Consider the following 12,321-nt stretch of genomic DNA (forward strand, 5'->3'; position numbering starts at 1 on the left):
TGAATCCTGGATCTGCCACAGTGATGGGTCTTCAATCTAGTGATCTGGGCACCTTACTCACTTGAAATCAAATAATAAGCCATTGCTGAAGCAAGGCTAACTTCCAGTGGCTCAGACCAACTGTTTTTACTTGGTGGTAAGCCTTCAAAATGCCTTGCTCTTAGCTGATGATACCACCACTAAAAGCCAGATGTTTACACAAATGGCCAAAATTTTCAAAAGTGACTAGTGATCTTGGGCGCCTTCATCTCCGGGTGCCCAACTTGAGACATTTTAAAAGGACCTAAACTTTTTCAAGGGCGGGTGCTCAGCATCTTCTGAAAGCCAGGCCCCTTTAAGATGACTCAAGTTGAACAACTCACCCACAACACCAGGTCACTTGAAAAGCGTGGGCATTTTCTCCACACTGTTTCTGCCAGACACTCTTTGTAAAAGCCATGTTGATTTTAAAATGGGATCAGTGAAGAGGGAATTCAGGGCTACAGTTCTGCTCTCACAACTTGTGAAAATCCATACAAAATCCACCGAGGCCATGGACTTGCCCAGAATTTACACTAGTGTAAGTCAGAGTAATATCTGTCTCCTGGTCTCACTCACGGTTTTCTAAAATGAACTGAGCCAGGCCTGCCTTTGCCAGTTTCACATTGACATGACAGCTTCTTGGCCAACACGTTTAAAACCAGGGGGCATAAATTTAGCTAACTCCATAGTCCAGCAACTAGACCTAATCTATAGGGGGGCCAACAAGAGGTGCTGGATACACAGCCCTTTTGAAAATCACACCATTTATTCAGGTGTCTCCTTGCATTTAGTTGGAATTAAACTATTTAAAAAAAATCTTGTTCCTCTAATCCACAATAGGCTGAAGACTTAAAAAACAGGATCAGCTAACACAACTGTTTTCCATCATCATCACGTACGTGTAACAGGCTATATTGTCACCTAATTGATCAGCTGACTGTTTACATACCAAACCCAAGTGGCTGCCCGCCAATCCGGACCATCTTCCAGAGTTCTCCAGATGCACTTGTAAACAACAAATTATTAGGAAATCTACGGGGGGAAAAAAAAGGGGGGGGGGGAAGGATGGCAATTAAAAGTAGTAGTAAACATCCCTCGCATCAAAATGAGGAAAAATCTCTTCCAGGTCTATAGTTAGACTTGGAAGGATTAGACTTTTATTTCTGCACACACAAACCGATGTAAAAATATTTCCACTGATACTAATAGAAAATTACAGATAAGCAAAGTAAGAAAAATGCTGCTTGAGAACTTGAAGGAAATTTGCTTTGTTTATTTTGATACGTGATGTTGACGATTTGTGTTTTAAAGGTTTAACTTTTTGAATCTCAACATCTATGGTCATTTAATAATTATTGTCTGACAATTATCTGACAATTTTTGCAACTGTGAAAATTTAAATTAATAAAAAGTGCTTATACCCCATAATTTCATGCAACGGTGAAAATTTAAAATGGATATAAACCTAAAAAATGCTTAAACATCAATATTACCTGTCAAAATTATTTTTAAAAAACATGGAATTTTGCCCTGCCCTGCTTGAAATGGACAAGGAGCAGCAGAAGAAAGAAACTGATGAGGCAAAACAAGGCAAATAGTACAGATGAAGCTGCCTCTAGGTTTTCTATGGTAAACATTACTGAAAAGCTCTGAGTGTGTGTGTGAGCGAGAGAGAGAATTACACATAAATGCGAGAGAAGACACAGAAGGGGCATTCTGAAAAAAAATTCTGCTCCCCAGATACTCAAATCTAGAGACTGTTAGTTCAAGGGCCCTAGATGACATGTTGTGGAACCACATGGAGAGAGAAGTTGCCCCTCATCTGCCTGTCCTAGGTATTCAGATGCCCCCCATAGTGTCTCAGCAACTCACAATCTTCAGTGTGTTTATCCTCACAATGCCCTGAGGGAAGCACTATTATTCCCAGGTTACAGATGGGGAAGTAAGACGCAGAGATGAAGTGACCTGTCCACAGTCAGGGAGTCTGTGGCAGAGGAGGGAATTGCTTCCAGTTCCCCAGAGTCACAACCTAGTGCCCGAAGTGGCTTCCTTCCTTTAAGAGCTTCGATTGTGCAAGGCACAAAGGGCTTTTAGTCAATGCAACCTGAAGAACTTCTCAAGGAGCCAACTAGCACCTCACAGAATCAGGTCCTCAGATAGTCACGACTCAAATCATAGATGGCCTCGTAGATCACAAGCAACACCTCAGACTGCGTCTAGATACAACATCTGGTGCAGCCTTCAGCCCTGCAAACTTTAAGAGTCATGAGCTCTCATCTGGGCCAGGAAGTAGGAGAATACAAATATTACAGGAGGATATTTTTATTCCACTCAGCTTGTTGGCTTGCTGGATAAACAAACAGGAGCTGCTGCTGCTCTGGCAAGGAGCAGAGCATTACCATGACAATGAGACACAGCCCTGGTTAACTGGGTGAGAAAGTGATGCCTGAAGACAGCGTCATTTAAAGCAGCTTCCATTCTACTCTGATTGGTTGGAAATCTGGAACCTCCTACAGGAGGTGTTCTTGCCTTCGTAAGTTCAACCTGCAAATGATGGGGTTTTCCAAAGCACCCAAGGGCCTAAGTTCCATTTTCAACAGTGACTTAGGCAATTAAGACCCTAAATCTCATTGACTTTCAATGAGACTTTCAGGCTCCCATGTGCCTTAATGATTTTTGAAAATGGGAGTTAGGAGCCTCTGGCAGGTAGGTACTTCTGAAAATGTTACTTGGGGGTCCAGATGAGCCCTGTGCTGAAGTCAGTCGTGGGTCTCACCTCTGCTGCGTCTGCACATCCATCACCAGGGAGATGTAACCCTCAATGAGGGAGAAGGAGAAAAAGCGAATGTGTCCCGAGTCTTCACTGCTCACCACCGAGTCTTTTACTCTGAAAGAACAAAACAAAAACAGAATTAACGCTAGCCAGTGGGGTACTGGAAATCCTAACCTTTCCAAGAGGACGCAGCCAATGAAATCAGAGCAGTTCATGCATTCATCTTACTATGAGAGACCGAGTTGTGTCTAGTTTTGTGCTTTTCCTTTTATTTTATCCTTGGCAAAAATTGTATATGGACTAACACTCTCGTTCCTGCCAGAAAAACGTGCTAATTTCATCAGCTGCATTTTGAGAAGAAAGGTTTTATTTTTAAGCCCAACTTTTCCTGGGATTGGCCCACTTTTTGGCAGAGGGATCTGGTGCCATTCAAGCCTAGCATGCAACGTGCTAATGGGTAGTAGCAAGGCAATGCTGCCGCACTGCAATACGTCCACGTATTAGTGCTGCTGAGTAAATGTTTAAAGCCAACTCCCCGTAACAGCAACAGCCACTTCGGAACAACATGGCAAAAGGGCACCGATATGTTGCTACTAATGAGAGTCTACTGTAATTGGAATTGGACACCGAAAAATCTCAACCTAGGGTTGCAACCCTCAAGAAGCCCACACCACACATGCTGCATTTTATGTTGCACAAGGCCAGCCCTGGATTCTTGCCAGTCGTGGAGAGAGCGATGCATATTTGTATCTTCAAACTCAGGCCTTGCTTGCACAGATGGTGTTGTGCGCACCGGTCCCTGTGTAAACGTACCCATTGGAGTAAAACATGACATCCATGAGGAGTGTAGCGACAGTTGGAAGAGTGTCTGGATCCAGGCTGGTGACACAGAACATATTACTTGGACTGGAAAGAGGATGGATAACAGGCCTCTGAACTGAAAAACAAACAAGTACAAAGCCAAGTTGGTGTCACGTTCACATCCCATCAGATACTTTTTATAGACCTGACTTCCAGTCTTAGTAAGGTCAACAGAATGACCCTCAGGAAGGGGAAGACAAAGCCTTCTTGGAGGAACGCCCTTGGCTGCTGCTCTGACGACCATTAGACATCAGGGTAAGCCCAAATTCTGAACAGTTAAGGCCCAAAGAGAGCTGCTTTCTTCAGTCAGGCCTCCCCTAGCAACAGGATAGCAACAAGGTCCTGGCAATTTTCCTCTTGGAAGGCAGTCATTGAGAGTAATCAGTTACCAGGGCTAAGGAGCAGGGCGGGAAGGGCAAAGTCCTCCGGAATATTAACAGTCTCTTCCTAGTTAGACACATGGCACCTACATGCTACAATGATAAGCACGTTGGAAACAAGGGTTTGGTCGGTGTGTGTATTTTGACAGCTACAGGAATCTCAAATTGCAAGACGGGTAGCGAGGCTTTCTAGGGCTGTAGGGCTATTTGAGTGATGATGTAATTTCACTACCTCATCAATATTCATTTGCTAAGCATCACGACCCATTCAGTGACACCCTGGGCTAACCGACCTCTCTGGCTCTGCATGCCCCCCACAGCCTCCTAGAAGTTGAGAGCGCACTACATGGAACAGGTATGGGTTACATCAGCCCTGGGAGTGCTTCCCCCTCTCTGAGACACAAGGACAATGCCCCTCCCGGAGGCATATACAGTCCATCAGATGGACTCAAATGAGAGAAGAGGTAGGCAGAGCTGGTGTGGACTTAAAATGGTAATGTTTTTTAAAAAGGTTTTTTCCTCCTATCTTTCATAAGCACAGGGGCGCAGACGGCATTTGAATGATGAATGTTCACAGGCCTTGGAATACAAATTCCAACGAAGCAGGAGACCACGCTAGAACGTTCTCCTGACAAAAATGAAAAATGACATTTTGGGGGAAAACTGACAGCTGCGTGGATCATAGACGGAATCCCCCATCCAAGATCACCTTTACTATATCCTCACCGTACATGTATAAAATCCCTCCATAAAGCTTCCACCCTTTCCTCCTTCATAAAACTTATTTTGCCATCACATCTACAAAAAAAGTAAAGAAATACAAATAAAAAAACCCAGCCAACGGTGAATGCCTTTGAGAAGGCGCATTGGTGCCAGCTGGTGGGGAAGCGGGTATTTGTGTACGCAATTATACAACAAAGCAATAGAGCAAACGCATATCTGCATATAAATGGTGTGAGAGAGACCAGGTGGGTGAGGTAACATCTTTCATCGGACAAACTTCTGCTGGTGTGAGACACACGCTTTTGATGTACACATTGTTTCCCTCTTCCCATGCTCTTTGTATATGGCTCCTTGTCTTAGATTACAGCATAGCTAGGCTGAGCAGCAGCTGGGGATAACGGACTCTCACTTTATTCATGATCACTATATATAATTGACTATTCCTTCTCCACTGCCTTTATCTGTCTCTTGTCTCCTTAGATTGGGAGCTGCTCAGGACAGGGATGGTGTCATACTAATATATGTACAGCCCTCAGCACAGTGCATCTCCAATCCCAATTACTACTATTAATGTTAAATAGTGTTGTCCATGCACTAGTCACTGTAGTGCGCAGACGCAACTTAAGTGAAGCTATTTGCTTTAGATGTGCTGAACCATGGAACTGAGGATTATAGCCAATGTTATTTATGCCAGAGAAATGAATTCCACATCATGGGTCTACTGGTCTCTGTCTCCCTTTTGGGTCTTTGTTTCCCCAAAGGCAGCACACTGAATACAGAGGGTTTCTAGTTATTTAGAGGTATGAAAATAACCACATAGTAATACAGGCTCCCAAACGTTGAGGCCCCAATCCAGCGAAGCATTTCAGCACGTGCTTCATTTCAAGCACTTCCATAATTCCCACCAACGGCAATGGGACTTAGTGAGGTACTTAAAAAGTTAATAGGGATGGGCATAAGCACGTGAAACATTTAATTTAGGTCACATGTTGAGTCAAGAAACTTTGACAGGCTCTTAAACACTGTAATAGCGCCAAATGTTTTCTCAAAATGGACCAAAAATGTGAAGAAAAAGTAAAATGAAAGTCCTTCTAGGTCACCTGTCTGTGATAGGTCAGAGAGGTCCTGTTGTGTTCTCCCTTGGGATCTTTTCCTTGGTTAGAGCTTAGTTAAGCAGAAATAAACTACCATGGCTGTCCACGGTAGAATTAGAGCAATAGGGGTGGAAAAAGCACTCTCTGTAGTGGTCCTCCTACCCAACTCTAGTGTCCTCTAAAGGGACCTTATGAAAATAGGCAATATTGCTTTCTCCAGAATAGGGTAATATGCAACTTTAGATTTTAGTTTTTTCTTGTGTTCTGAAATGCTGAAGAGGGTTTAACAGCCTGAACGTTCAACCAAAGTCTGAGGAATATAGAAAATGCATCTCCCCCCATCCCACAGTAACTGTGGAGTCTACTGACTTTCCTGCAAAAGCACTGATGCAAGGGCCCAGGAAGGTCCTTACCCAGTTTTGGCTTGACAAACCCATTCGTTATCCCAAAGTCGTCTGCAGCCACTGTCTCCCCATTCACGACCCTGAGGATGGTGAACTCTGCAGCCAACGTATGCATCACGAAGGGCAGGTCCCGCTCGCGTATCTGAGGACAATGAGAGAGATCGCATGTGACAATGCACCTGTTTTCCACTGTCTGAACTGGACAATAGACCATATCACAGGCGTCCTTATACACTGCTGAGCATTAGGAAAACGTAGACACAACCCACACTCGGAATGACAGGTGCCCGGAGGCTGTTGCTACCTGATGGTTGCTGGGTTAAATGAATTTGATGACCTCAGTTCAGCTACCAGTGGGCCTGATTCAAAGCTCATTGGAGTCAACAGAAAAACTCTTATTGACTTCCCTGGGCTTCGCATTGGGTTGTAAGTGTCCAAGGACTTGCCAATAATAAGGTGGTAAACCTCTCCATGCCCCCGTTCCAGCATCACTTCACGTATTTAATGCTTGCTACTTTTTTTTTTTTTTTTTTTTTTAAAAGATGTAGTTGGGGACCTCTCCTCTGCCCCTGCTCCTGCAAACTCTCATGTGCTGGGTAGGGATCTTATTTGGTCTTACCAGGATGAAGTCCGTCTGATAGGTGGAGAGCATAAACACGGAGATGTTTTGGTCAGCCAGCGGCGCTATTACGGATTTGGCAATCTTGGTCACCCCGATGGGCTGGGAGCTGGAGAAGCTGCCTCCGCCAGAAACCACATTGAGAGCCAGCCATGTAGCATCTGCCACGCTCAAGTGTTCTGATGAAAGGAGCTCTGAAAGGGGGTGGAGAGAAAACAGACGTAAATTACAGCACCAGAGAAACCTAGATCCACTATGTCACCTCAGATCCATTTCCATTTCTGAAGCCATATAGACAATGGACTTACAGGAATGATGTAGGGAACTTTTATTATGAGCCTAAGACATATATTAGAGCAGTGGTGCGCAAACTTTTCCAGTCGCCCCCCCCTTCCTCCCCAGTCACGGGATCTAGTTGCTCCCCCCACACATTACTGCACAGCCAAGGCTTCCTCAGCAGCAGAGCTGGTCTGGGGGCAGATCTGGCTTGGAGGCGGAGCAAGACTGGGGCTGAATGGGGTTGGGGGAGGAGTTGGTCTGGCGGCTGAATGGGGTCGGGGCGGAGCAAGGCTGGAAGCGTGGCACTCCGCCCCCCGCGAGGGCTGGCCCAAGCCTGGAGGCAGAGCAGAACTGGGGTCTGAACAGGACTGGGGGAGAAACGAGGCTGGGGGCAGAGCTGGACTGGGGGCGGAGCGGGGCTGGAAACTTGGTGCTCCCTGGCCAAGGCCCGCCATGCACCCCCCTCGAATGTTCCTCTGGGTGCTCCACAGTTTGGCGACCATTGTACTAGAGCATTGGTGACATGCAGCACTGCTGCTACAACATAAAAGGTGACATCAGTTCCCTATAACATTACTGCGTTCTCTCTTCTCTTTCAGCTAACTTCTCCAACTGTTTTCCTTGGTTTTTTGCAGCTGTCTGTCTAGATTTCTTTCTACACATCTCTATCCCTAACTAGAGAGGAAAGATGGTCCAGTGGTTTGGACACTAGCCCAGAAACTGGGAGACCTGGGTCCAACTCCCTGTTCTATCACAGACTTCTTGTGTGTTCTTGGGCAAGTCACTTAGCCTCTCTCTGCCTCAGTGTACCTTACTGGGTCAAGCACTGGACTGGGATTCAGGAGACCTGGGTTCTGCTCCCAGCTCTGCCACTGGGCTGATGGGTGACCTTGACTAAGTTACTTCACCTGCCTGTGCCTCATTTCTCCATCTGTGAAACAGGGATAATGACAGTCATCTCCTTTGCAAAGTGCTCTGAGATCTACTGATAAAAAGGGATACAGAAAAACCAGATATCATCATTATCTGTAAAATGGGGGTAATTGTATTTCCCTGCCTCACCGGGGTGTTGTGAGGATAATTACATTAAAAACTGTGAGACGCTCAGATACTAAAGTAATGGAGGCCAGATAAGTAACTAAGAGCGAGAGAATTCTCATATTTATTCCTTTTTATTTACCTCTCGTCTGATTTTACATTTTTAAAAAATGCATTAATTGTTTTTTTTTAAATCTATGGTGATTTTTTTTAATTCATTCATTAATAGTTCATAAATCTAGGGAAAGACTCAGCAACCGAGTTCTAAACCTCTCCGTAGTCCTGTAACTCTCAGGTTCAGGATTTCAGTTCAACCAGTCAGAGGGAGATAAAAGGTGTGAAGCTGCAAAATTCAGACCGGGACCCAAAGTTCAGCTGAGTTAGTATGTGGGATTCAGGTTATTTGCATCACAACAGCACCCGGATGCCCCAACAGAAGCGAGGGCCCCCGGTGCGAGGCACCATACAGACATGCAGTAGACAGGCCCTGCCCACAGAGAACTTGCAGTCTTCATTTAAGACAAAATGTAACATGCGAGTGAAGCAAATGAAGAGAGGGGTGGCCGGTAAGAGGCGTGCCAGCATGTTCTCTGGAGCGCTGTGTCCCAACCTTTATGATTCCAGGGACCAGCTTACCCCGGCTTACTGCCTTCCTAAACTGTGAAAGGGACCAGCGCCGGTACACGGACCGGTCATTGAGAAACACTGCTGCAGAGCCATGCAGGATGTGTATGCAGAGGGTAGGATTTTCAAAGATGCCTACAGGATTTGCACACTCCATTCCCCTTCATTTCAATGGGAACAGGGCCCTTAAATCCTTCAGGCTACTTTGAAATTCTCAGCCTTAGGAATATGTATGTATTTATTTATTTATTTAGGGTCAATGGCGACAACAAAGCAGACCGGCAGAAGTAGTCCCAGCTGGCCACCATCTTCAGATCTGTTAACTGCAGTATTTTTAGGAACAAATAGCAGCGAAGGCTCACAGCCTTCTTATGTGGTCCTTGGTAAAATGCAAAAACCAGCTACTTCATCTGGATACCTTCCAGAGAAAAATCACTCGCTATGGGCACAGGGCTGGAACCCTGCTATTCCTGGCTCTGCTACTGACCTTGCTGTGTGACCTTGGACAAGTCCCTTCACCCCGTGCCTTGATTTCCCATCCTACGTAGTGTCCATCTTTTCAGATTGTAAGCTCTTTGAGGGTCAAGCCTATTTCTTACTGTGTGTTTGTACTGTGCCTAGCACAAAGCAACCATGCAGTGACACTGTAATTCAATTAATACACAGTACCACCAGGATAAGAAAAAGAGAGCTTTGCAAATCATTAATAGACTGATTGACAAATACTGTGCTGACTTTGCCTCCCTCAATAACCACAATTGTATGTAGCATAAAAAACAACCCCGAACAAACGAATGACAAACAGTCAGGGCACGGAGAGCTCTGCTCTTGCGTTTTGATATTTCGCTTCATAGGCCAATTACTGAAAAATCAGAGTTTAAAGCTGGCTGCATGACATTGAAATTAGGCACCCGAGAAGCTGGATAAGTTGGCGTATCAATCACTAGCATGGCACCTTTGAGACCCCAGCGCAAGCCACATATGGAAAATTATCTCAGCCATGTTCAGCTTGTTTTCTGATCAGACAATGTTTTGCATCACAAACCAAAACCCAACACTACATCAAGTGACAGGGAGAAACTAGGTCCCAAAATTATCAGAGCTGATGTAATATGCCACGGATGCATTTACTTCCTCTGTTCCACCCCAGATCTTCTCTCCAGAAACAAAGTGCTCCTTCTAGGAAAGGTATTTACTTGTTGGCAACACGAGGCGGAGGGGCTCACGCTGCGGTCACCTGCACATCATGCATATTTACAGTTCAGCTCCAACATCACCCAGCCACTAAAGCAGACACATTCCCCTGGATCTCACTAAGCCATGGAAAAGTCAAGCTACCCCCATCTCTTTCCCAAAGTCTCCAGTCCTATGCAAGCACTTTGTTCAAAAAGCAGCCATGCCACGCCTCACGCACTGACCTGTTCAGAGGGCTGCTGGGACAGAGCTGAGACAGGCCAGAGACACGCTCTGGGAGCTTGTGCAAGCCAACGGGGATAGGGATCCCAAGGTTGAGGTTACTCGTTTGTTCTCTGGCAATGAGTAGCTCTCCGTTTGAGGGCTTGGATCCTGTGAGATGCTGGAATACCTCTGGCTCGGCGTTCCCAATGGCCAGAGATTGACCTCAGTGGGAATGCAGGGCTACTCAGGGGGAGCTCTCACTGGACCAGGCAAGGAAGAAGGGGACCTATGGGGGAGCCAGAGAAAGCTCTGCTTCTAAGTGGACTCTCCCACCCTTCTCTTTAGTTTGACTTCTGATTGGCATTGAGCTGCGGGGCGTCACCACCTCCAGTGAAAGCCATCTGTCCAATTTCCCAGCAAGACAGAGAAGCCGCCCGATTATAAGGAGCAAAACAGAAGAGCATCTCCTATCCCTTCCTAGATCCCCCCACAGGGCCAGTCTGCTAGAAAGGCGATAAGTCAAGACCTGCTCGATCTGCTCTACCTCCTGATGAATACCAACGGAGAGTCACAGAGCTTCCCATCAGGCCAAGGGGCAGCAGGAAAAGTTCTAGTAAGCAGGGTGAGATGGCAAATGTTGATGGATGTTGCAGTGCAGGAGTGGCAGCAGTGTTGGACTCCTTTCCACCAAGCATGTCAACGGCAAATGTGATAGCACAGCAAATGTGAGACAGCAAGAACCAGCCATTCATGTGGAAAGTTGCAGGAGAACGCATGGGCTCCCACAAGACCCCAATTCAGCAGACCCAGATCGGTTTTTATATTGTGCCCTCACTGGGCGCCCCCACACAACTGGACTTAAAAAGCTGGGGGAGTGAATGATAATTAACTTTTTCTGCTCTGCCTATGTGAGAGGGGATCCCCGGTCACCCTACTGATTCCCGTTAAAGCTCTCACCTCTCTCTATTCTTTTAACACTCAATAGAACATGAGTCTCCCCTGAATGTGTGTGGAACTCAAGAGGTTAAGGATGGTGTCTGGCCCAGTGATTAAAACACAGGAGTGGGGAACCGTTCTGTTCCTAGCTTGGTCAAGGACTCCCTGTGGGACCTTGGATAAGGCACTTACGTTTCTCTGAACCTTGAATTCCCTTCTGAGCAATGGGGATAACACTAGATATCTACTTCACATGGGTGGTGCGGGCCTTACAGCAATTCATTAACGTTAGTTAAGTGTCCTGTAGCGTGCTGTTCTAATTGTGGTTGCTGGGTGGTGTTGGTGGCCGGTGACAAACAGGAGACAGCACTAGAGAATCTGGTGGTCCTTTCTGGCATTAAACACTATGGCTGTGGAACGAGCCTGCAAAGCATATTACAAGTAGTCGGGGAAGACCCAACCTTTTATCCCTTGATGACCTTTTCCTCGAGGGTGATAAAGGCCCATTCACCATTTATGTTTGTGATTACTGTAAAGTCTTTATGATGATTGTTTAATTGAGTTTAGCCAACCTGTGAAGCGTGCCTATGGCTATTTTGTTTGCCGAAGTAACCTGCACCTTGTAATTCAATTAACATGAAAAAAAAATAATATGGAAATTGACTAAATTACCACTTCTGGTGCCACTGTTTCCAATAGACAGCCAGATGTAAAAGTACAATCCCAATTTGAATGATACAAACACAGACGGGAGGTTTGACAATTACTTCTAAATAGCATCAAATAAACGGTGTGGGAAGGTGCCTTGCCCGAAGAGCTGTAAAACGTGCTAAGTTGAAAGAGGGCTGAAAATACCAAATGCAACATTAGCACAGACACAATGAGGAAGAATAAGCTAATCAATAAAAAGGAAAGTAAGAGAGTGCTGGTGTTTCACCTCCAGCGGAAAGTCAGCAACCAACCATGCCTATAAATGCCTCTCACAGCAACAAGGATGGAGAAACATCAAATGGCAACCTGCAAAACTTTGGATGGAGCTGAGTGACAGAAACATTCCACTAGTGAGTGCCCAGCAAGCTCAGATAGGAAAAGCACCTAGGAATTCAGAGACTACCTCCAAGTTCTCAAGTTTGCAGAACTGGCATGGAAATCTCATAATCAGATGTCCCAT

At 45.7% G+C, this 12,321-nt stretch overlaps 1 protein-coding gene across 4 annotated transcripts in view; it reads right to left on the reverse strand.

Annotated features, from left to right (window-relative positions):
- The window catches only part of CASTOR2 (cytosolic arginine sensor for mTORC1 subunit 2), a 156,870-nt gene that overhangs the window by 23,322 nt on the left and 121,227 nt on the right, over window positions 1-12,321 (reverse strand). For all 4 annotated transcript variants that reach the window (XR_010917972.1, XM_067537906.1, XM_067537908.1 and 1 more), the window contains exons 3-7: window positions 6,876-7,069; window positions 6,266-6,398; window positions 3,608-3,731; window positions 2,798-2,908; window positions 971-1,053 (exon numbers count right to left, since the gene is read on the reverse strand). Coding sequence is in view for 3 of the 4 variants with exons in the window: in XM_067537906.1 (XP_067394007.1) it covers window positions 971-1,053; window positions 2,798-2,908; window positions 3,608-3,731; window positions 6,266-6,398; window positions 6,876-7,069 (645 nt within the window). In the remaining variant the exon portion in view is untranslated. The remainder of the gene's footprint in view (window positions 1-970; window positions 1,054-2,797; window positions 2,909-3,607; window positions 3,732-6,265; window positions 6,399-6,875; window positions 7,070-12,321) is intronic.

The sequence above is a fragment of the Emydura macquarii genome, unplaced genomic scaffold, assembly GCF_026122565.2.
Source record: "Emydura macquarii macquarii isolate MOO-44397 ecotype Brisbane River unplaced genomic scaffold, CSIRO-AGI_Emac_v2 contig_450, whole genome shotgun sequence".
Classification (NCBI taxonomy): Eukaryota; Metazoa; Chordata; order Testudines; family Chelidae; genus Emydura; species Emydura macquarii.